This window comes from Ornithodoros turicata, chromosome 6, assembly GCF_037126465.1.
Source record: "Ornithodoros turicata isolate Travis chromosome 6, ASM3712646v1, whole genome shotgun sequence".
Lineage (NCBI taxonomy): Eukaryota > Metazoa > Arthropoda > Arachnida > Ixodida > Argasidae > Ornithodoros > Ornithodoros turicata.
Window position 1 is genome coordinate 67,117,732 of NC_088206.1, and position 25,690 is coordinate 67,143,421.

The following is a 25,690-nucleotide window of genomic DNA, read 5'->3' on the forward strand; positions in this document are numbered from 1 at the left end:
GGTGCAAACAACAACTATGCTTCAAAACAAGATGCAGATTTGTTCCATAGTGCAACGGTAACAGCGGCTAAATAAAGTAACAGGAAATTTCACACTTTATTTATGCTGCTGTATGTACGATACTACGTAGCATAGCATCAATGTCTGCACTTGCACGAAGAAAGGAATGACGAAATGTATCGTCTGCAATCGCTGGACGTCTGTTCGCGTGCATAACTTACTCGTAATGCCATTCGTCAAATTTAGAAGTAGGTTTGTAAGTTATGACTGCTGTCTTTCACTGCTACGAGTTCCTATTGCTAAAACGACTTCAAGAAGATGAGAACCTCTGGACTGAGGTAACCCGAAAATTGTCAAACGAGAAAAGTCCCACTTTCGAGATCCAGGTTAGTAGCCTTCCATCGCGGTTTCCGACCTAGTGATTGTGCAATTATAATGTTGTGAAATGAAAGCACGTTTCTCCTCGTTTGAATCAAGGCAAGCTTGAAGTGTGTGAAGGAATGTGCGAAAACTATTTGGCAGGCGGAGCTTTGGTACCTGTACATCACTCTTGAAGGCACCGGAGGGCGGTTTTCAGAATTCGTACGCTACATTTCAAGCACTCCGCGCGTGCGTCTGGCTACAGCAGGTGCGGTCACCGATTTTGTGTAACTGTCACGTGTCTTACAAAAGTGTATTTGCCTTTTACCTTTACGTAGATTCCCTGCTGAAGACATATTTGAACCGGTACAACTTTGTTGAACTCAATTTGGATCACATCTTCAAATATGGTGAAGATAATGCCCTGCCTCGTGAGGTCTGTACTAGTCTGCACATGTGTGATGCACTCAACATATGTCAGTTGAATGGGCACTGGTGTTCCCGGAGAAATACACATGGCGAACAAGCTGATGGTGCACATACGCTGCTTTATGTAGTTTCCGCAGGGGGGGGGGGGCTTGCACATTTCTCCCACTTACTTAAAACTGTTCTGGTTCACTGTTATCACTCAGATTGCTCAACCATGCTCAATGTGGCAAATGAGCTGAGCATGAGCAGGAGGTAAGTGAGCATGTTCGTGAGTGAGTTCTGCCTAGGTACACTCTTGTACGACTTGCCCAAGTGTCGTAGCTCTCTCAACCTTCCGCATATCTATACCAGCTGTTCCACTGCCCGAGCGTCCGCGTCCTGTCCCTTCGGTCAAACTTCTTGGACCGGCTTCCAGCCGACGTGGGATGCTTACAGCATCTGGAGAGCTTGGCCTTGACCCACAACCGGCTCCACAACGGCAGCATCCCGTTCACGCTCAGTTTCTGCCGAAACTTGCGCGTCCTCCTCCTCGACAACAACCTTCTTGATGCCCTGCCGGGATTCCTGCTCGACATGCATTCCCTGCACACGGTGCATCGTCATGGCAACCATAACTATTTCAAGGTGAGCCAAGGCGACGTAGTTAGCTAAAAAAGTTGTGAGCAACTGAGAGAAATTCCTCTGACGAATCCATATTTAACTGGGGCATCGCAGTCCTGTAACCAAAGCTCCTACGCTTCTGCGGTGGACAATTAACATTTCCGCGAAGTGTGATTTACAAATCCGCGGGATTCCGCGGGCAAGGGAAACCAACGAAAAAAAGTGTTGCAGCATTCTCTCAAGAGCGCTTACCGACTCGTAGCATTCAGCAACTTTTTAGTGTGTGGCGAAACTTAGACTCTCTCACAAATTTCTCATACAATACAATACAATTTCAATCTTATACACTTTCAATATTTCAATTAGAATACAATACAATTTCAACACAATTCCTCAAAGGATTTTTGTAGCCTTCCATAACTTTTTAGTGTGCAAAGAAAATTAGACTAACTCACAATTTCTCTCCTGGCGTCCGTCTAGTTAAACTTTCTTCCGTCGTGACATGTTCAGCCGTGTGAGTGCCAGCAGTATTAGTCACATCAAGCAGCGGCATAGCCAGAGCCCATTTAAAGATCCCATAGAACCTGTCCCAAAAGGTCTTTCTGGCTACGCTACTGCTGTCAGGACCCCAATCGGGTTTAACCCACAAAAACGCCGCGGATCAATTGAAATCCTGTAATATCTCAAACATTCCAAGAAAAAAAGAAAAAAAAATTCTGAGGTAAACTGCGAGTTCCGCACGACATGGCCAATTCCGCAAACTTTCGTGGGTCCGCGGAAAGCTAGGGGCTCTGCCCATAAACAATAATAAATAAATTAATTTTAGTTTGATGAGTACTTTGTTACTTCGTTTTTTTCTGCGGTTGGCGACCATTGTTTTGCACACCACGATGGCCATTTCAGGCAACGTTCATGTGGTATCACACGGACATCAACAGTCGAATCTTGGCTGTGACCCCGTCCAAGGCCGAATCTCACAACGGCTTCAGGAACTCTCGCGTGCCGCTCACCCTCCTGGAGCAGTCGGCACGAGCTGTGGTGGCATCCAAGACCGATTTCTTTGCACCCGGGAAGCTCCCACCGCGGTTACGAGACTACGTCTGCGACCGCTACTTCGAATTCAGCATCTGTGGAAACTGCCCCACAGCCAAGTACATGGGAGAGCCAGGTATGTAGCGCTGTCATGGGCGATGAATAGAGCCTGAAGTTTTCGGGAAATATTTTTTCCCACATTCGGGGGGTAAAAATCGGGTAAATAAACGTGCGCACTAAATTTGTGCAAACTCGGGTGAAAAAACTTACAGTACGCTAAATTCGGGGAGAAATCGGGCTCAGTTATTCAAACTAATTGTAGTGGTTTGGCACAAATGGTGATGTAACTGCATTTTTCTGCCAAACAAGTAAGTTAGTGCATTCCTACAGACATCCCAGTGAGGGCAATTTGCCGGGTAAAAATCGGGTTTCACCCTAAAGAAGCAACCTTCAATTCAGGGTGCAAATTCGGTGAAGAATCAGGTAAAACCCTAAAACTTCAGGCTCTAGTGATGAACATTACAGTCGACGAGCTCTAAGATTTCTAAGCAGGCGTCTGTAGCTGTGTTCGACCTAAGAACAGCACCCTTGGACCTGTAAGTGACTATTTTGTCGTGTTCAATTTAAGAAGGGAAAGAAATCTAGTCCGTCAACTACATACGCCGTTGGAGATAAGGAGATGCAATAGAGCACCAGGAGATATACTGCAACGCTGCCATGCGCCATCGGTAGAGGAGTGCACTTTCTGCTGCAGTGTAGTGTCACGTGGCCAGTTCTAACAGCCAATATGGAAGCAGAGGCCAACCATCCTATCTGCAGTGCAGTGATGTTTTGAGAAATGACAGACTAATTTGTTTTCCTTAAGTTGAACAAGACTATAGGGTTTCTCATTTTCAATATTTATTTTCCTGAACATCAAGGGAGAGTTTTTATCAGCATCTATTTGGTTTCGAAAAAGTGGATTTATTCGGAATATATTTTGAACTGAAAAATAAATGCCCGAGTTTGGGTGTTTATACCGTTACCGAAAATAGCTTGAATCGGATTTAAAGGGGTTGCGAAACCATTTCCAAACTTTTGAAGAAATAACGCTGTAAATATTGTTTTATGTCCGCTAAACATGCACATCGAAATGGTATGCTTCTGCGATCCCACACCTCCTCGCCCGTTTCCGTGACAACGCAGGCAGTTGTAAAGAAAAAACAACCTTTGTTACGGTGACCCTTGGGTACTTCAGGCAAGCGTGCACAGCTAAAACGTTACTTCCCGTCTGTCTGCCGATGCCCCTAAGCGCTGTTCAGCACCACTGTCAGCGGTGGCTCGAAAAAATCGTAGTTTTAAAAACTCAACAGTTAAAAAGAACTGTTCAAATATGGTAATGTGAGACTTTGAGCGTCGAATCCATGGACTATAACACACGAAATGAAGCCGTGCATTTAGTGGGTTGCGTGTGGTTTCTCCACCCCTTTAATAAGATAGCAGCAGCACGCAAAGAAATATCGTATTATTTGTTGACGCTGCGAGGATTGCTATAAGGATAAATGCCTAGAACTTGCTGTAGTGCACATGTGTACACCATCATGGTTTCATCTGTCATTGCGGCACACTCTTTCCCGTTAGCAACACAGAGTTTTGAGAATGTAAGCTCGACATTTACGCTCGTAATTGGCATGGCCAGCTGTAAAACTGGCGTTAAGCGGAATGAAAGGACACAGCTAGAATGGAACACAAAAAAAGGTCACTGATCGCACTCAGTATCCAACCAGGGCTAACCAGCCAACGTTCTTAATGGTGTGAGGTCATCCTTCACTGAAAACACAAACAATGAAACAAGTCCTTCTCCCAAAGATGACTGCACCATGTAGGTTTTCAGAATGAGAAATGAGGTTGCAATTTTGAGGTTGGTTGTTTGCCCTTACAGGGCAGAAAAAGATTGCTGCCACTTTCAAACAATACTGATAGACTCCCTAATGAGTCCACAGCTTAACGCCATTTTCGGACTTTTTCTGGAATATGCTGATACAGTCAAACTCCTTTACAACGAAACTCAGGGGACAGCAAAAAAAATTCACAGTAAAGATATTTTCGTTGAAAAGGATGTCCATTATTGGACCTATAGGGCTCCAGCGGGCCCGCAAAATTTGCTGTAGTGGTATTTTCGTTAGAAAGGTGTTCGCTATAAAGAAGTTCGACTGTATATATATAAATATATAAACACCTTCGAGGGGGTTTTGTCAGCATGTTTCGGCAAATGCCGAAAACGAGAAACACTATTTATAACATGTTCCTATTACAATTTACCATGAAAACAATTGAAGGTTGATTAATATAATTAAAATGGTGGAAATGTGTTACCATTTGACATATTCTCTTATGGTCCGAACATAGTCTGAACGTGCCCAGGAGCGAAAGCCAACTACGTAGCGAATTTTGGCCTAGCGCCAACCTCTCGAACTCATCCACGTTACGCCCTTTCCATTCCTCCGTACACCGATGGACGACACGAGGTTTTCGTTCGCATGGCCGTTCTTATGCTAACGTGTTAATAAGTATTGAGAGACATCAATATGAGCAGAAAAAATGGCAATACGTTTCAAGTACTATACTGTGTTCTGGGGGGTTAAACATGGTGAGAAAAAGATGCACAGACGATACTATTCTTAAGTTGAACATTACTTTAGTTTGGAACTCAGTGCTGCAGAGCATTCAGGGGAGTACATACTCAAAAACCCCCACTTAAACAAAGACGAGACATTTATAGTTTAAATACTGTCCATCACTGTTCTGTGGTGCTTTTGAGGGTTTCACTAAACTGACAACTTGAAAGGAATCGTACCAATACCGCATCTACCCAGAAGCAAGGTGTCGGTAAACCAAACTCTTCACTTTATTTATTTTCCAGGAATGTCAGCCAAGGTATTTTCATTTACAGGTTACAAAGTGTTCACGTTCAAGAACCCCTACTTGGGAAACACGTGTGTGCCTTTCCAACACTGGGCCTGCTCTCTCGAATGTGCTCTGGCGATCGAAGTACCAGCGAGACGCGAACAGCTGTTGTCGTCACGCGAGCAGGACCGTCAGTATGCCCAGTACATCCAGCAGGCACAGGGGTGGAGTCCACCCCCATCACCCCCACTTTGTCTTCTTTCCTGACCCCTTGCCCCACCTGTTTAATCTTACCAAACTGAATCGAAGACGTATACATAAACCAGATTTATGCAAGTGCACCTCAGGAAGATGAACAATGGCAGTGTTGCGAGTTTAGGTGGTTAGTCGTTTTTATTATTAATAAAATCTCCATGAAGCAGTCAAGTGTGCCGAGTCGTGCAAAAATACTGTCTAACAAAGTCACACCTATCCTTATACGTATATATATATATATATGTACATAACACGGTATGTTTTTACATGGCGAAGTACGGTGACAAGCAACAGAGCTCTAACATCTCTACCGCTGAGTGTACAAAAAAAGGGGGGTAAATGCTGCTACAACGCAACATTTCCTTGTCGAGCGGGCGAGGGAGTCTGAATTGTCAAAGACTACCTCCGATTGGATGGAATGCTGTCGTCTGCACTGTTCCGTCGCCCCCGTTAACAATACTCCATCAAACACAACGTGTGTCACATTTCATGTGCACGCATACTTTGTGTTCAATTGAGCATTTGCTGCAAGAAAGCAGACTGGTTCTCCGCGACGGGTGCGAAAGTGGGTAGCGGGACCGGCTGGAGGAGCGGGTGGGCGTGGTTATCTCCCGGCGAGAGCAATAGCGGGGAAGTGAACTGCCCCGACTTGGAAGGCGTCGACGAGTTCCTGGCAGGAGGTGGCATGAGGGCCCTGGAAGGGCCCACGTTTGGTTGAGACATGGCCTCGACGGGCAGTCGGACGCCATGCTGAGGACGGGATTCTTCTTCTAAGAACTTGATGAACAAGGCAGAGAAGGACTGAAAAAAGCAGACACGGTCAAGAAATAACGGGACCATTACAGCCAATCCTATAGCCCTCGGAGGCTAACTGTTAAGACGTTATCACTTTTAGAAAGTGCGATGAAACCACCATCAAATGTGTGGAACTGCTGGTATACAATCTGAAAAGTTAACACTTCAGCACACATTTCAAGCTTTATCGAATTTTTTATAAACTCTCTTGTCCTGTAGAAACAAAAAAACGAAGCAATAAAAATTCAGACAAGTGCCTATCACTCAGCAAAGTCTGAGACGAGACCCCATCCTGTATTTTTACGACATGTTTGAAATGCGTATACTGCCGGCCAAATTCACCCCGTAGATAAAATAAAATGTGCTCCTAGGAACAAGTCTGAAAAAGCTGTTAACAGTACCCCGTTAAACAGCCTCAGTACCTGTCTGTTTAGAGGACGAGATATAGTCTCCGATCCCGACGGTGACCTGTTCCGCCACAGCAGTCCGGAAATCCAGCCCCCTCTCGCGGGACTGACCTGTTGATTATTGCTACTTCCAAAATGTATTCCTGCCTGAAAAAATAATTTAGAAACAGAAAACCTTTATTGCTAACACGTTTCATGGTGCAAAATAAATTCTGCTGCTGCAGCCCACGCACCTTTTCCATCTCTTCGCGATTGAAGTCGAGGATGCGAGCCAGGAGCCGGACAACCTCGAGCCGCTGTCCCGGCGGTGTCGAAAAGTAGCCCAGCACCAGGCTCTTCATTATCTGTCTGCAGCAGAAACACAGCTGATGTTAGCAACATCGGTGCCCTCGTTACTTGCAGGCTACGCACTTGTCCACTTTCCCTTCCGTCGTCGTTCGGACAACCGATGTCTCCTCCCTCGCGTGCCTCAGTTCTTCTTCTTTCTTGCGCACTGGTTTTGTGATTAAATGCGAGACACATACTGTAGACCATTTACAGTGTAACGCTACTTGCAGCCATTTTACGGAGCAAACAAACAAATGTTCACCGAGAAATTCAACGTTTCCAGAGAGACTGGTGCTCATTTTTTTTTAAATTTGTGCAATTAGACAAGATTTACATCCAAGTTAGAGAAAAATTATGAGTAACAGAGTACTGCGATGTCAATACTGCATATAAGTGTAGCACAAAAATGAGGTCTTTATGTTCTATACTTAGGGCCTGACTTTTTCGGGTTTTATTTTTGGCCAAATTCGGGGGGTAAATATCGGGTGATATTTTTCATTCGAAAATTTGGGTGTATTCGGGTTAAATCCCGTTACGGCATATTCTGTCGTCAGGAATTCGGGTGTATTCGGGTGATTTTTTTTTTTTCTAATAAAAATTTGTCTTAACATGGAACTAATGTTTAGCAATGTTATCAAACTTTATTTTAATGCACGCTTATGAGTGTGCCACGTGACCCAGATGTTTTCGGGTAGATTTCGGTTAAACCCGAATTTTACAGATTTCGTTCGGGGGGTAAATATCGGGCGGATACGGGTTTAACCCTAAAAAGTCAGGCCCTATCTATACTCCACTTGAACTAATCAAGGCACGTATATAACTTATGAACAGTATACAAAGCACTGCCAAATACACAGACAAGATTAGTTCTGACATTGAAAAATTAATAATTACTTTTTTTTTTTTTTGTAAATCTCTGCATCGGTCCACTGAGATACAATTCAGTACCACACGGTAATTTTTGCAACAGCGAAAACAATCCTGCAGAACAACGCCACAAACATTACAACCACCTAGTGTAATTTCTTATTTATACATAGTGTAGTTTCAAGGAATGTTTTCAATAGTGTTACACAAAGAACCCAAGCAGCACGATGAAACATAACCAAACGTCTCATGCCACTGACCATCGGAGGGAGGACGGGATGCTTAGGCATAGCCAGGCGTGAATATCACACAGATACTGGTACTGAGAGACAACGACCAGTACCTGATGTAATACTCACACCTCACCACACACTCATGCACGTAGCAGCCAAGCAAAAAATAAAAAAGAAGGATTCTTCGGACAGTTCTTCATTGCCGAGCTGGGCATTCCCACACGATGCACACCAAAGGAGGTCGTTAACGTTAACGCGATTCATGCCAGAAACTTGCAGTGGTACTTCCGTGTTTAGACATGCACAATGTTACATATACGAATGTAGCGACATTTCCACAGAATGTTCTAGTGGAAGAAAAAAAATGAATTGATGTTGTGCGTTCGCATGGCACAGGAATACTATAGGGAATGGTATACTACGTATCTGCTGTGTCATCTGCTACGGAATATCTTGCGGCTACATGCAGGATATATTCCACATGGCTAGAAGACCATGATAGTAGAAAGCTATGATGTTTTGCGCATCTTCCGCTGGAGTATTCCGGGTAATGTCGCTTGTGAGAATATACATGTACCCTCAAGATTCTTTGTATATATGGCACATGCATGGTAGAGTGAAATGGGTCAAGCGCTGTGCTGCTGCCATCAAGTCTTGTCGTGCCTAGCTTCTAGAGTAGCCAATGGGAAGTAAACTGGGTGAGGAGTTAGTGTTTTTATTAAATATAAATTTCCGATATTAACGTAAACAGGAAATGTACCAGCGAATGTCGTTTAGCGTGCACAATTTCTGCTTGATGGCACCACAGCACTTCACGGCGACCGAGTTCCGTGCAAGCCAGAAGACAGTCCTCTCGTAACCTTTGCTGAATCTCACTTCAACGTGCAGTCTCCAAAGTTTGTAGGTTACATATAATTTCACTCAATGCTACCTTGCCTCATCTCTCAAGCGTAAAACAAGCCCTAATACCATCTGAACACCCCTAGCCAGAGAACGGCCATCGACAAGGTACCAGAGATACCCAGAGCAATGTTTCACCTCAACACATGCATCACCGACACGAGAAGAGAGATATCAGGTACCTTCAGACTAAGCTTTATCACAAATAAGAGCACTACATGGGCAAGAGCAGTGAAGCACACGATCCAGCTCATGCAGTCCCCCAGCCCTTCTACAGTAGAACCTTGTCAATACTATACGTAGGTTTAAACGGCTGTTCCGCTCATAAAGTTGTGGCACTGAATCTCCAACTCATCAAGCTCACTGCATTTGCAAGCATGCTTACCACTATCACTGTCAGTTTCCCCAAGTTCGCCCGCGGTAGGACTTTCATTTCTCACATGTCGCAGCGTTCAGCGCTGTTATATATGTACGGCCGCAGCTTGGTTTCATTTAATTATACATGCGCAGTGGGTGTACCTTGTATACGTGCTGACCTAATGAGTTTGAGACTGCTCTTGTCGTATGCAAGACAAACTGCATGACAATCTGATCTGTGCCAATAAATGCGTTTGTGGTATTTTCCTGTTTTTCTTTTCTTTTTTTATAGCAGGTAAGCATATGTATGGTTCTCATTTTCTCATAAGTCATACTACCACCTCGTATGTACTTTCCATGCGTTCCCACCCAGTACCCTTCTTTAACAAGGTCCTACTGTGCATGAAACTGAGATTACGGCCACCCACCAAATTCACACCAAAGTCCAACTCTGTGTGCAAGTTAGATGTTCTTAGCCCATGCAGCGCTCTACCACAGAGTCAAAAGGAAAAAAAAAAAAAAGTGCAACCACAAGACATGCCCAAAGAGAGAAAGGGGAGGACCCCAGTGTGCTCGGAAGAACGTCTATAGGTGAAGTAACTGTGCATCCAACAGTAAAGGAAGAGAGCCACCAAAGTGAAGAAGACTGGGAGAGAGAATCACATGCAGGGCCACACCGAGGCCTCATCTCATCTAGTTCCCTGGACGTTACTTGCCTCCCCAGAGATACCAGATGAGATTGCGCCTCCGAGAGCCTTAGGGGTGCGCTTTGTGCAGGGCTCCCGGTCCTGGACGTGCCACGTCGCATGCAGTGTGCGTGCGTGTGTGTGCCCGCTGCTGCAACCTGGTGAGGGGAGGAGTCATCTTGTAGAGGGAAAAGCGAGTCTCACCTTCCTCCCGAAGGGAGCTGATGGCCTCCTCCTTGCTGTCGAGCTGCTCGCTAAGCCGCGCTGCGGCTTCCAGGGCGTCGGCCGTTTGGCTTAGTTGCTCCTGGACCGAAGTTAATTTGCGCTGGAGTCAACCAACCAACTGTGTAGTTGATGGAACAGTGCTGGACAAAACTTTACGGAACTCGCTCCGGCGCATTCCTTCCTCGGAGTGAATCGGAGCATACAGACTTGCAACCATGTGCCTAGGTAACCCAGGCACGCGTCTGCAAGTCCGTACGGTACCATTCGCTGCTAGCGTGTCACTCGGAGGAAGGAATACGCGGGAAAGTGTTTCTATTTATTTATTTTTATTTGCAGATACTACTAACGTCCTCCGGACGTCAAAAACAAGTCTTTCCGTGAACTTTTGTCCGGCACTGTACTATGATACCAAGAATGCTGCAGCAGCAAGGCATTCAAACGCAATGCACCTGGACTACCAAATTCCAAGGCCCACTCTCACCTCTTTGGTCCGTACCAACTCTGTCAGGTCCCTCATTCGTTCCCTGACCAGAGCCAACTCGCAGCCGTGCTCCTCCCTCATCACTTGCAACTCGCGGTCCTTCTCTGCGCAAACGAAACGTCGCAAAAAGGTCTTCAAACGGCCCGATTGCTAACACGGAGACACGATATACTGGGACGTACCTTTCTGAAACTGCTCCAGAACCATCTGGAGATTTGCCAGGGCCGCTGCATGCTCCTGCAGCTGGTCCTCCAATGAAGACACGTTCTCAACGGCGGCATCTCTCTGAGCAGTCACGCGTGACAGCTGCTGCTGCAGGCCGTCCACCTGTTGGTTTGCTTGTGTGCTGCAGTGAAGCAAAGCGGTTAGATTGTGGGAAGAGGTAATCAGGAGATGTTCCAACACCCCCCACCGCTACTATACCCCAACAACACCGGATATCCTCTGGATGTACAAATAATGTCCTAACGAGTTCGTACGCCCGATGGATGTCCCTCGGATATCCCTCGGACGTACGGCTCCGTTGGGACATTATCCGTATGTCCAGAGGACATTCCGTGTTGCTGGGGTAGTGGTGCTGTAACAGACACCCACCTGGCAGCGTGCACTGCAGATGACGATGCGTGTGCCCAGTCTTCCAGCTGCAGGATCCTTGCACGCAGGTCCTTCTCCCTCTGCTCAGCCTGCAGGGCTTCTTTGGTGTAACTCTCCTCCACCTGCAAGTAGGCGGTTTATCCCATAAATTAACATTTGCTTCCAATAGCCCACTTAAGTCTCTATCCTTCACAGTCAACGTGGTGCTCTTACGTGGAGTAAGTGGTGTCGTAGCCTCTCCAATTCCTTGGTCTGCTTCTCGTCTCTCTCCTGGAGCTTTTCAACCTGAGCCAGCAGGGCCTGGTTTTCCTCGCGACACTGCTCCGCTGACTCGTCGCTGTTCCTTCTTGCCTCTTCGATCTTCATGTCCTTTTCGTTCTTCAACTTCTCCAGCTCAACATGTATCCGCAGGCTCTCCTCCTTCGTCGCCACCTGCGCCTCTCGGAGGAGCCTGCACTCCTCCATCAGAGCCGCGCACCTATTTTCGAGGTCTGCCACACGCTGCTTCAGGGCCACGGTCTCGTTCTGAGCATTCCGCAGGGCCTTGTGTCGATCTTCCGCCTGCAGCCTCGCAGAGTCATGTTGGAGCTGCAGTTCCTGCATCCGCAGGGACTCCTGCTGAAGACGTTCGGCCAGGCTGCGCAATTCCTCGCGAGCAGAATCTGCTTGCTGTTTATCAGCATCCCTCTGCGTCTGTAGGGCCGCCACCTGGCAAGCCAGTTCTTCACGTTCCTACGGCGTAAAGTATTTTTGGCTTTAATAATCCGCAGCAACGTCCTCAACTCGCGCAGAGCAGGACGCAACCTCACCTCTAACAATTCTTGCATCTGGTCCCCGGTGACGGGTGAAGCTTGTTGGAGGAGCTGCAGTAACGTGGCCACCTTCTGCTTCTGCGCGTCTAGTTCGACCTCTCTGTCGCGGACCAGCTGCGAGAGCTTGTGCAGTGCCTCGCGCGCCAGGTCCTTGCCTTCCTCCCCGTCAGTCTTGCCGCCTCCGCGACGGAGTTCTACGAGTTCTGCGCGAAGTTTGGCCATGGCCTGCCTCTCCTGCGTCACTACTGCCATGAGGTGGTGTACCTCCGCCTTCAACGAGCTGCTCTCTCGAGACTTCTCGTTCATCACGGACAAGATTTGCTCTTTCTCCGATCGCAGGGTGCGCATCTGGCCCTCGAGTCGCGAATTCTGCAGCTTAATGAGCAGTCCTATTGCAGCAAATAAAAAGAATGAGTTCTCAGGTGAAAGTTGAAGTTTCAACAAGCACCATGCAGCCAAGATTATTTTGTTTAGTGCTAATTTTAGTTTTTAAATGCCATCATTCATGGCAACCAGTGGGATGCCAAAGCAGCAGAAACGGCAACAACCAATCGGGCAACAGAACGTGCGCTTGCGATCCTGTTGTAGCCCGTCCGCGGTCTTGCATCAGTATGTTTCACCATGCGAACTGTAGTGCTTTCGACAAACTACTCACTCTACTGCCATTCGTAATATTCATGGGAAATATTCAAATTATCAGCAATTCAAATTAACAGCAAATTATCTCTAAACCACTCCAGCAATATCAGTGACAGACGTGATCTCGCTATATGACGCACTATTTCGTTGAAGTGAAACAATTCGGCAGTGGGGCATGCACATCGGGCTCCTGACCCGCGGAGTGAAAGTAACGCTTGCGGAGTACTGCTGACACAAGGAGGAGTTTGGTACAATTTTGATTGTAACTTCGTTTACTGAATGGAAATTTACGGCGCTGCCTCTATCGTAATCTGAAATGAACTTGTAGTGGCTGTTTTGATGCTCGTTTCATATTTCAGTACTGTAAGTAACACTTCTGCTAACCTTCCTCTGCGCTCTCCTCCACCTCTTGCTTCCGCTCCGCCTGCATATTTTCTCTCAGCACCCTCAACTCTACTGAAAGCTCAGACACTTTTGCCTTTGCTTGCTCCAGCTCACACTGAAGTTGCCTGGTACGCTCCAACTCAACCCGCAGTTCTTCGCGGCATGTTTCTAACTCCTGCAGCACCTGCAGTTTTTCTTCTCGTGCCGAAGGTTCTTTGCTCGTGAATTGTGGGATATCCTTGCAGCCTTTCTCTGTTGCTTCGTCTTTCTGGTTCTCTGTACAGTCATCTGCCGAAAGATCAGCAAACTGTTGCGCCATGTCGGTCTGCGTCGCGGAATCTATCCTTTTCTGTTCTAGTACGATGGTTTGAACTCCCATTTCCGCAGTGTCCTTGGCAGGTTCTCGCAGGATGGTTTGAACTCCTATTTCCGCTGTGTCCTTGGCAGGATCTCTAGTACTGTTCTCAGAATCAGACAAAATTGGTACAGATTCCCTAGCTGGCTCGGCATTCCGAACGAGAGCTGCTTTCAGTTCTTCTTCGAGCGTACTTATTGTTTGTGCTTGAGATTTGTTCTCCGATGACAACTTCTCCTTTATGGTCAGCAACTGACTCATCGCTTCCTGTAAAGAAAGGGGAGAAGGAAATGGTCACCGAGCATCCTCACTCACGGAAGCACGTATTTCTGTACCTGGTTCTGCCTGTCAAGTTCAACGAGGCTCCTCTCCAACCTGCGATTCTCCTCCTGCAGCGCTTCCAGCTCAGAAGCCCGCGGAACTGCAGGCTTCCGAAGGCCTGCGGTCCCGTCCACCTCCAGCGTGCCATTGTGCAGAACGGGTTCCGAGCCATTATCCCCCTGAGAGGAAGATGCAACTTTCAGTTTATCTATCTACTCAGACAGAACCTACTTCCATTCCAGGTATACTGTCTTACTTGTACCATATCGCACTGTGCAGCTCATGACTGAATGCCTTCTTCCCACATAAAGGCTGATTTGCGTTTGTACTTCAAAGAACTACAAAGCGGGCTACACTCAATAACGCAGTAGCTTATGTTGCAAAGTGATATGCCTAACAAATCTATCAAGTTTGTGTGTATGTGTGCTTATTTGTCCACTTAGACCAATCAAATCTATAATAAAGCCATTATATTAGTAGTAATAATGTGGCGCTTTACATTGAGAGATGATTCCGATCAGAGCAATAGCCAGTGTTGCACCAGTCACCGAAATAATGTAACATGATGCAGATACTCGTTACGTAAGCAAAAAGCAGCAGATACCAATACACATGTAGAGGTATAACCCAGTTATGGCACAGTACGATGTGCCTCAGTTACATGCGCCACGCTACCAATTTGCCCGCATCCACTAAGGCTGCTGATCCAATAAACCTAATGGTACATCGAGGCAACGTTTATTACAAACCGTATCAGCGCAATACTCACATGCGCACTTCCATTGAGCTGTTGGAACTCTGCATGGATGCCTTGACCGCTTTCGTAAGTCCCAGTCTGTAAGGAAGAAACAAACCGAATTAAACAAAATTAAACTTTCAAGGACCACAATTTTACGGCCTGGCAACAGATGACAGCAGCTGTTGAGGACAGGGTTGGATAACCTGGGTGTAAAAAAAAAAAAAAAAAAAAAGAAAAGCACAGGAAACAAGGGAGAGGCCAGATAAGGGCGCACAGGGGAGTGGTCGGCAAACTTGACTACGCAAACACTACCCCTCCCTTTCCCTCTCCCGCTCGGTCCGTTAGTCGTGAGTCGCTTTGCATGCAACAGTTCTTTTTGCCTTCTTTTTTTTTCTTTACGCTGGCTCTCGCTGATAAAGGAGGCATGGCTTTGATGCCGCCATGAAGTGGCTCGATATCGTACAGTTTCATACTCTCCTTACAAGAGCAGTTAGTTCCATTCGTCGACACGCACAACCCCTCATATTTTTTTCTCATCCGCTCATAACTAACTTGCAGATCCCCCGAGCGGGATGTTGGAAAATGTGTCTGTCTGTTAGTGAACTGTGCGCCTTTAGCCATTACCTTAGACGGTGTACGATTAAACGAATCAGCCCGGCACAATCCCGTCCTAGTGAGTCTTCGGTGACATCAAAGTGAGAGAAAAGAATGGATTGACTACCGCATCTTTCCTTCACCATTTGTAAGATCACCGGCAGTGGTTCTTCCAGAATCGCAAGCAGAGGGAAGGGCCGCAAAGATCTTCGGGGGGGGGGGGGGGGGGGGGGCGCCATAGCAGAGTACTTGTATATACTTATATATATATATAAGACAGTGCCACTGTCGAAACGTCGACCCCTTGCCCATTCTACTTTTTAACGTCTCCCTATGTAATAAATATAGTGTTTGAAACATCCCTAAAATCTGTTTCCGAGTCTTTTTTGAATTTATATACAGTGAACCCTCGTTAATATGACCGCCGATAATCTGACATACGCGCTTTACGACCATACTCCTGAGGAACAATGCAGTGAAACTTCTGCAAATCCCTCCCGTTAATATGAAAATTCCGCATTATGGCCAAAATTTTCGGGAACGAGCGTGGTCATAATAACGAGGGGCCACTGTATATATAATACATAAGTATAGGTAATAATATAGGTATATATCGTATATAAGTAATATACATAAGTTATATACTTGTATACGAGGCGTGTATTTATTAAATAAGATAAAAACTGAGGGACCGCAGATCACGAAGACGAAGCGGCAAATTTCTCCGACACAACAAGGGCTTGTGCGTCCTACTTAATTGTCACACACGAGCTAGTCTGCGCCCTCTCCCTGCATATATTTCATCAGCATATATTTACTTTGTGAGAAATAAACTTGAAGAAACAACAAAGGTCCCCCCTGCAGGGGAAAGGGAGTGTCTGCGTGGGGGGCATCCGGATAAATCGCAGTCTACAGCAGCATTAGACAAAACAACCCACTCCACAGCGTGATGATAAACACACAAGACTTTCAGGCAGCCAGAAGTGTACACCGTACCTGGTAAGTCTTCGACGTGACCCACAGAAAGAAGAAGCAACGAGGAACGAAAAAGAAAGCGAATCAGGCAGCTCCAGAAAATCCCCTCTCGCACGGGACGACGCCAGAGAATCGCAAAGGGCAACGCCGTGAGGCTTAGCGGAGGAAGCCCCTACGTGGCCAATTTTACTGCCCATCTGCCGGGAGGAACACTGCGGGCAAGCCATCTGCGATAAGCCCAATCCGCGAAGCCCCGCCGCAGCTGCGGCCCACCTGTGCTGCTTCCCTCCAAAGTCCCTTCCCTTCCCTCCCGAGGGGGTATCTGGCCCCGTGCCAGGTATTTATGATGGAAGGCACTGCGTGTTGGCCCTGGCAGGGAACGCCATTGTGCACTTGCACTGTAGGTGGAAGGATTCTCCGCTGCATTGTTTCTAGGAAAAAGTAACATGCTGTGCGCGCACGACTGGTGCTTTCGTTCAGAGATTTATTTAAAAAATGGAAGGTCTTGAGCGCTACAGGAACTGCATCGGACCAAAATGGCGTGCACTTTTTGGGATCAATTTTTTAGTTGTATATTTTCTCCAAGTTTTTTGCGGACATGCTCGATTTGGTCCGTGTAATATTTTGTGCGATTATTTGTTGTGGTACCCACATTGCCGACAGGCAATGCAATTATAGACGGACAATGGTAACGCTTTGTATCAAGACGAGAAAATGTTGAGAGGTGTTCGGGCCCAATATTGGGATCTTACGATATGGACAAGATGATGTAAAAGCTGCCTGTAATGATTACCTTTGACGTGTTGATTTTTGATGCACTACGTTACAATTGAGTCTTCTCACTATCCTAACAGATAAAAACTGACGACTTTTTTTGACGATTTTTCTGAGACATAAAAATGTGTGAGAAGCAAGCGGATGCCATATTGCAATGCTATAAGCTTCCAAGCAGACTGTAAGTGACCAGTAAGTAAGACTGACCAGTGTTTGTAAACTAGGTAAAAACAACAATGCTATGAAACTTTAGGTGATGCAACAAAATACTACAAAACAAAAGGCCATCTCACTACCACATGGAAAGTAACAGCAGAGTGAGATATAAATATATATATATATATATTTCGTTGACCTGAACAAATGCGTTGTGTTCCGTGTACGCTTCAGATACCTCTCTCTGTTGTGCCTTTTATCTTGCAATGGCAGCTGCCACACATGTTGCAGCCAGCAACAGATGCTGTCGAGCTACCCTGAGTACACTTTGTGAAACGTGGACACAAAAATGCTCAACAAAGCATATGACGCTGTTGAGTAGGTCTGTCGTTTTCTCCAGCGAATCACTCTATGTCGAAAGTTAGGAGTTGGACTACGTTGAAAGTTTGGAAGGACACGCCTAAACACAGCAAAAACCAAGTCCTCGAAAAGCAAGAAAGGCTTCTTTCAAGCCTGTTTTTCACGTGTGCTAGGTCAATTTTGGAAGGCCAGACTATGAAAGTGCGTGCGGACATCAAGGAAAGAATGTGAGAAAAACTGCCAGCCACTACGAGATTGTTTTACGACCACAAAAGGCTGTCCTAAACTTTACGACTGTCTCCACGGATAAGCCGAAAGATTGCAGCAATACAGGTCGATACAGGGGGCGCCACTAGAGCTCACGTGAGACCTGAATCCTGCCACGGCTGACACCTGCTGCGGAAAAGTGTGCTGCCATTGTTTTTCACGCGTGAACGATTTGTCAGCCTTCTGCCTGTGTTTCTCGAGAACCTTTACATGTCTGCGTGTATCGGCACCGAGAAGCATGTTCTGACGTGAATGGCATTTCGTTTCACATTTAAATTGGAGAAGAAAAAAAGAATACGAATACGAGTCAATGCTAATGCCTGGATGCACATCTGTAGTTGTGAGGTCTCTATGTAGGAACAATTCACAAGGGTAAATTCCTTTATAACAAATATAAAAGCGATGAAACAAAATTCTGTACAAAAAGAACGGGGAATAAATGAACAAACATTGCTAGAGCAAAGGTGATTTTAGGAGGGACATTTTTTTTTCTCACCCCGAGCTTATATTTCGCTGAAAAGGCATTAAAAATGCTCCACTTTCAACATTTGTGGCAGCTTATAGTAGTACTATTTTCTGTGATCTTCCAAAGAACAAAAAACTGGGATCGCTACAAAGAAAAAAAGCAAGAAAGAGACATTCTATACCCGAAGCGTACGAAAAAAAAAAAAAAAAACTTCCGCCATCCGCCCACGCACTTGCAGAAATCGGCGAAATCACACGAATATATACCTCCAATATCAAACTCACTTCCAGCAGGTGAAAAATAATACCCGCAGTCGATGGGAAGACGGCAGAGTTCGGCGACAGGGTTGCAAACGGCAGGACCTGAAATCAGACCTGCTGCTCTGTGTGTCGCTGGTATACCCGCTCACGAACGCGACCCGAGACAACGCCTTTCCGGCCGGGAAAGGACGCCATCACAGAAGCTCTCCCGCGTCGACGCCCGCTGGTTTGCCGCGAACGCCCACCTGTTGATCACCGGCCGCTGGCTGCCTTCGCGTGTGGGTCCGCTAACTAGCGGCGCGCACACCGCGTTCCTCGTAAATGTTATTCGAACCGATAAATCCGAAAATATTTTAGACTGTTCCTTACGTTTTCTCACAGCTGTGTCCATGCAACCCATTAAAACATAAAATAAATCCATTCAATTCGCGTCGGTAACTCGCGAAGCAGACGAGATTTTACGCCGAACTGTCTTTTGGAAAATTCGACATCGTCTGCGACTGGTGAAGTATTTAAATGCTCGACGTATTTCTGAACATCCTCTTGAACTGATCCAGGAAGTTCAGAACAGCACGCGTAGCATTGACTCATAGCGTTATTTACGCTACGTGACTCGGGTTGTGTGAATACTGTGCATACAAAATCCTGCGCAGACACACCGTTGCAGACGTATTCCGCACGAAAGCTGATTTCCGGCAGACGACACCGTATGAACGTAGAAACAACCGTAGAACGATAACACCGTTTCTCAGAACAAGCAAACAAATCTTAAAACACGAAACAACCACACATGACCGCGACTCTGCGAGGAAGTCGGACCCCGTAAAAGGAGCAAGCAAAGTTTACCCACCTGAGGCAGAAGATACCTTTCGTCTGCTCCGCTCGCACGCAGACGACCGACTACTGCCGACAACCTGCGGATCTCCCGCTGGCAAGCGGCGAGGTCGCTGCTGTCGAAGTCTCCGTCTCCATGGAGACGCGACCGGAAGTCGTCCGGGTCTTGCCTCAACAGCCGTTGGATTTCCTCCTGCACGCATGCGTACACACGACAAAAAAAATTAACAACAAAGAACCGCAGACGTCAGCCCCCGCTAATTGTGTGTAAAGAAGAGGGACCGAACAATCGAACGCCCTCCCCGCCGACAGACAGAGCGAATCGTCACGCAGTCACAAGCAGCAGGGACACACAATGATGACAAGCGCGACACCTCTGTCTCTTTTGTTTGGCGCGCAGCAGAATGTCGCTTCAAAGTTCCCTCTCCCCTTCCACTTCAATCCAAGCTGCTCGCACACATCTAATAAAAACACCCACCAAAAGTCAAAGTTTACCAGCAGCAGGTGCGCTCGCGAGCGTTTGCCCCCAACGTCCCTTCGCTGATAACGCTCGCCCCCACAACGCGCGCTTATCGCCCGCGCGGCGTCGACAAAGTCCACGGTTCGAAGTTTTATTGAAGCGGCGGACTTTTTCTCTTTCTGTATTTTCCATCCCGAGAGTATGTGTGACGTTCGTACCGAACCAGCGAGCGGACGCGATATTACCTCGCGCTATAGGGTGATCCTTCTTTTTCTTTGCGTTTTTTCCTGCATTTTCCGTACGCGCGCTGAATCGACGAGTCCAAATTCCGTGCGCGGACGATGTTGCGTATGCGGAAGCACGTTCGCGCGTGCCTCGGCAGTAACTAATACCATCCCCTTCAACGGGTCCCCGTACACTGGCCTGTTGAGCTGTGCAACCAGCGATCGAGCGTTATATTATATCAAAAAAAGATACGACACTATAAAAGTCTTTCGGGTTCGATGTCCGCGCCTCGTGCGTTACCTCCTGCCTTCTCAAGCCGTTCAAATTTCGTGCGGTTTTCCAACTCGCTTAAACGTGGCATAAAAGTCAAGAGAACCTGTAGAATTTTATGTAAAGTCAATTGCATGGTCTGTTTGGTATTATTTTTTATGTTTGGGTACAAAGCTGATTTTTTAAAGCTCTTATCCGCTTCTACTATTTCAGTGTTCACGAGTTGTTCCACAACAATGTTCGCAGCCATGCAAGTCGGCACATGAAATCGTGTGCAATCGCGGAGATGGATGATATCATGTAGCCTACTCGTACGACAAGTGCCACGCCCTCTATGAGCACTCCTGTCACGTGCAGATAATTTTTTTTCTTTTTAGAAGTAGCTGACTGCCCCAAGAATGACATAATTTGCTCTTACTATCTCAACTCGTATCATCTAGATTAATTTTTTTCCCGACAACAATCAACAGCAGTGATGTTAGAAAAATTCCAATCATAAAAGGCAACTAAGAGAGAAAAAGGCCCCTGTCTTTTAAACAATTCCTTTGTAACATCTTGGATTTGTCCTTGGGCTTTGTAGACTGGGATGCTTACCTCCTTGAGGCGTAGCTCCTGTCGACAGTGAGCCAGGCGCAGCTCCGAGGCATGCTGCTGCTCTTCCAGCTCCACGTTTGTCGTACGCAGCTGATCCACCTGTGCAAAACAGCCCCTCATGTAAAAATAAAAAAAGAAAAGATGTGCACGTGCATGCATATTCACTAGAATTCACCTGTGAGCTCCCAAATACACTACGATTCAACCGACTGCTCCTGTCCTTTCGTCCAAGTATACCTGAAGTCCTGGACTATTATTGTGGAATGTGCAGCAAAAAATAATTAAGCTTCCATTAACGACAAAGCTTTAATTAACTAACGAGGATTATATTATTTTTGCATCACCTGAGTGACAGCAGTCTAGGTCACTGACTGATAAGCAGACTGATGGACTGGTGGATATCAGAGCAGCTACATGATGCGTTCAACAGTGATACCTAGAGAATGTGACCTTCCTCAGTTTTAGAATCAAAGCATTATTCAGTAACAAATTACCGAGTGGAACAGAATAATTAATGAGAGTAGAAAATAAGTAATTGTCAAACTATATACTTATTCGGCATTTCCTAATGACTTGGGCACCTCTGTAAAAATGTTTTTTTTAAATGACCAGCATGCACTAGAAAAGGACGATAAACTCACTAAATAGCTATTTATTTATTTATTAGTGCATACCAACGGACAAAATGGCTAACTATGGTTAATAATTAATGAGAGTAGAAAATAATTGTCAAACGGTATACTAATTCAGCATTCCCTAATGACGTGGGCACCTCTGTAATTTTTTTTAATAACTAGCACGCACTAGAAATGGACAATAAACTCACTAAATAGTTATTTACTTATTTTTTAGTACCCACCACCAGGGAAAACTGGCAACTATGGTTAACTAACAGCTCAGATATTCCTAAGCAGCCAGCTCCAATTATGTAATTAGTAAAAAGACATTAAGGGGTACAGAAAAAAAATAGCGCTCCATGAAGCCAGTGTGAAGGAACACCGTAGTACAGAGGTACTCCATTAATAAAACGATGTCCGTTAAAACTCTGCTGGTACGCTTTTCCACATGAAGACACCCTTTACCTGCCATTGACCTCAATTCCATGGCACACATTTAACCCCTACAGCCGTCTAAAAGGCAGCAGAAAAAAAAAAAAAAAAGCAGGTGGCATGCCTCCTCTCACACTCCCCCCCCCCCCAAGTTCTCACCCCTGCACGTACGGTGACCTCCCACGACCCCTCGATCCCCCTCCCCTCCCCACTGTGTCCTTCTCGCGGAGACACTTCGCCCCCCCAGGAAATGTAACTGTGGCAGAAAACAGTGTTTGAGACCAATCAGGCGTGACCCCCTGATGGGGGCCCTGAAGCGTGACCCTGTCCGGGAAATGCACCCATCCAGGCCTCACCACGAGCAGCACCACACAATGGGGGTGGAGTGCGAGGTTGCCTTATTAGTGCCCTCATTAATAAACTCATTATCATCCCTCATCCCTATGGATGCCCGCTCGATTTCTGCAGAACTGCAGCTGTCGTCTGCTGTGGGCCGTGCTTACGGGGGCGACTATGTTGCGCTTCCATGGTGTGACCTGCGCACGTGTTCGTTACCGGGTTGTCAATGGTTACGTTCCTGTGGAAATAGTTCTCGGGAGTGCGTGCAAGGCCGCTCTGCAGTGAAGCCGGAATAAAAGTAAACGGTAATAAAAGAACAAAAGAAAAAACGAAGCTGTTATGAGTAAGAGGTTAAAAAAAGAACAGAGAACAACTGAAGCAAAAAAAGAGATGGCTACGCTGAGCACTTGCAGTAGTTCACAATGTTGTGCAAGTAATACCTGCCAAGCCAGCCCAAACAAAAGGCAAGGCATCATGCAAGTTCCAACAAAGCCAGGTACGGATTAATTTTGAATTGCACAAAGTCCTAAAAATATGGTAAAGCCCTTGGTTTAGTAGTGCCTGCTCTTTATTGCGAAGAACATCTGTATTAAAATTCTCATTCATTTACGAGAAATTAATAAAATAATTTGTGAGTGCTGATGATGACATTACAGGTATATTTGTGTGAAAAAACTATCAGAAAATGTAGTGAAAATTTTCTAAAAAGACTGTCTGTTTGCTTGAAAAAAAAAAACACAGTAAAGGAAACAGACAGTCTTTTTAGAAAATTTTCACTACATTTTCTGATAGTTTTTTTGCTTGAAAAAAAAAAAAAAAAAACACAGTAAAGGAAACATAGCTTTGCCTAACGAGGCACATACCAACTCAGGTTGTGGTTGACCCCCCTTTCCCAAACCTGTGGCTCTTGTAAAGGGCACTCCATCATAATAGTTGATTGGAAAATAGTATATGCCGCGGCTTAGTTACAAATACTTGTCGTGTAAGCCGTAAAGAGCGTTACATGTTCTGTACAGTGGCTTTTAAGCTTGTGCTCGTGACCTGACTGTCCCTTTCGGTGGCTTAGAATGAAATTAAATTTAGTCAGTAGGGAACTGAATACATAGATGATTACTAATTTGATGGTAGAACAGACTTTCATCAAAAGTGATTTTTATATAAGGCTTAAATTGATCAAAGGCAGCTTTCAGCAATGTTTGATCAGCCACGTCTTATCCCTCAAGATTGAATCTGATCATCGCTGCTAGAGAATAAAAAAACGGTTTGATCGCAGGTAGTCTGCACAAAATATTAATATGTTAGGTACAGAACCTTGGCAATGTTCTCGGTTAAGTTGAGCCACATTGATACGGATTAAAAAAAAAAAAAACTCAAACATGTGCAAAATGCAGCATTGCTTTCACATCAAGGTGACTTCACAGACAAATGTGGCATCGCATAACCTAGTGACATCATGATTTCCTAATTTGTTTGTCCTCATCTCACTGTACTTGCCTGTCTCCAAAATAGTTTGATAGCATAATACAGTTTCCGCCGCCTCAGATGAGCTACAAACATGCGTGTCATCCAATGCGGGAAGCATAATGCACATCCTGGATGTTGCAAAGACGTCAGACACGTTATCACCTACGGCTGATTCAGTCGCGGATATAAAGTGCCCGAGCTGGTGATCACTCGTATCGAGCACAAATATTCTTAAGGACCCGAAAGACGGAAACACAGAGCAAAAGAAGTTGCATGTTTGGCCAACCCATGCGCTATTGTGCCAGAGGTGATAACAGCGCCAGTGATAATGGCTACTGGGCTGACCGTGACTCAAGGTGGACTTCACTTGACTTCTCAGTTGCGATACTACTGAGATTGCTTTCGTTTTCCGTTGCAATTAACGGTGTGGGGCGGCGGCAGCAGGTTCAGGGCCGAAGTTAGGCGAACACGAGGAAAATGTATGAAGTAATACTGGTGACACTGATAAAAACAAATATATTGGGTTTGTAGCCCCACTTTTCAATTTTCCCCAATGTTAATAGAAAAGTTGCACGAAGTGTAACTTTATGTCCGGCCATTCTCGACAAATTCTTCTTCGGCACAAGTCATTAATTTGTACATGTACATAGCTCCCCTAGAACATTAGTGGCAATCCTGGATTTATGGCATGAGAGCGTATTTTGTGATTTATTTCATTAGATTACACATTTTCTAAGAGAAAGAAAAAGAAAGAAGGTTAAATTTTGTCATATTTCCAGTCGTCCGAATGTCTCATGTTACATTTAGGAGGCTGTCATTTAGGAGGTAGAGTTGCATTGCATGACCTATGGGACTATGTTATCGAGACCGTGCTATTTGCAATTATGCTTGTTCCTCAAATAAAAACTGTTAAACAGAAGTACCTTTCCTAATCTTTGTACAGGCCTCCCTCGATATACAATGCGACCTGAACTTGTGCAGAAGTGCTACATTGATACACCATGGCCCCTACCTTCAGAGATCAAAGCTCACCTGGGTGACAGAACTATTCGAGGCCGCACTGTACAGCAGAGGTTTCTACTTTGTACCCACAGTGAATCATATCAGTTAATGATACAGGAAGGTATCAGCTTGGCATTCATCACAATACTGAAAGCTCACCTCTCTCCGCAAAGCTCCATTTTGCCGTTCAAGCTCTTTGACACGTTGCTGACTCAGTTGTAATTCTGCTGCTCGATCTAAGGGGGGCAAGATAGGATACGTGTTAGACTTTACGTCGTGCTTACATTAAAGACTACGTGGCTGCGGTACAGAGGTTTCTGATCAGAGTCCCTGTACTTGCGCCGCGCACCATGACAACGGCCCCTCTAAAGGCGGCTGCTTAGACTTAGACAATTTACATAGCTTCACGGCTTCATATGGGACTTTGGACAGCGTCAGCTTTTACAAACAATATTGTGCAGCAGATATGTCGTAACTAAAATATACTCAGTCTGTAAAAGGGGGCGTCTAAGTCCCTTCTGAATGAGCACACGATTTAACTGTTCGCTTCGAACAAAAACATATGATTGAGAAGAAAATTAGCAGTGCAACTGTTAACTTGGAACACCTACCATCCGTCTCTTCTCTGCCTTCTAATAGAACTTCATTCGTTAAAGTTGAAAGCTGATTGGTAAGCGTTGAAAACCTGTCTCCCAACCAAGACATGTTTAATCGATGATGTCAGGTGAAATTATACGTTTCATTATGGGGGTGTATAAGATCATTTTTGGAAGCTTTTTGCGAAAACGCAAGCGATTTCATGCCAACGCTGCAGACGACATCTTGAATCTAATCTCGCAACAGACTTTCCAAACCACTTCACTCAAATTAATCGCGTTTTGATTTTGAAATAAATGGTGCCAACTAAATTTCACATC

The 25,690-nt window shown here is 45.7% G+C and overlaps 2 protein-coding genes across 2 annotated transcripts; one reads left to right on the forward strand and one right to left on the reverse strand.

Moving 5' to 3' along the window:
• Positions 1-5,728, forward strand: LOC135397119 (uncharacterized). The gene is made up of 6 exons (XM_064628468.1): positions 1-386; positions 523-628; positions 699-796; positions 1,141-1,413; positions 2,293-2,557; positions 5,354-5,728. The coding sequence occupies exons 1-6, from the start codon at positions 264-266 to the stop codon at positions 5,572-5,574; spliced, it is 1,086 nt and encodes a 361-aa protein (XP_064484538.1). The 5' UTR covers positions 1-263; the 3' UTR covers positions 5,575-5,728.
• LOC135397115 (thyroid receptor-interacting protein 11-like) lies at positions 5,285-25,603 on the reverse strand. The gene is made up of 17 exons (XM_064628465.1): positions 25,385-25,603; positions 24,933-25,009; positions 20,920-21,018; positions 19,387-19,563; positions 14,715-14,780; positions 13,960-14,124; positions 13,270-13,891; positions 12,244-12,635; positions 11,648-12,166; positions 11,435-11,556; positions 11,023-11,186; positions 10,841-10,944; positions 10,339-10,438; positions 7,176-7,257; positions 6,998-7,112; positions 6,780-6,911; positions 5,285-6,363 (listed from the first exon to the last, which is right to left on the reverse strand). Exons 1-17 carry the CDS (start codon positions 25,476-25,478, stop codon positions 6,073-6,075), a joined length of 3,321 nt encoding a protein of 1,106 aa, XP_064484535.1. The 5' UTR covers positions 25,479-25,603; the 3' UTR covers positions 5,285-6,072.
• Between the last annotated feature and the right edge of the window lie 87 nt (positions 25,604-25,690).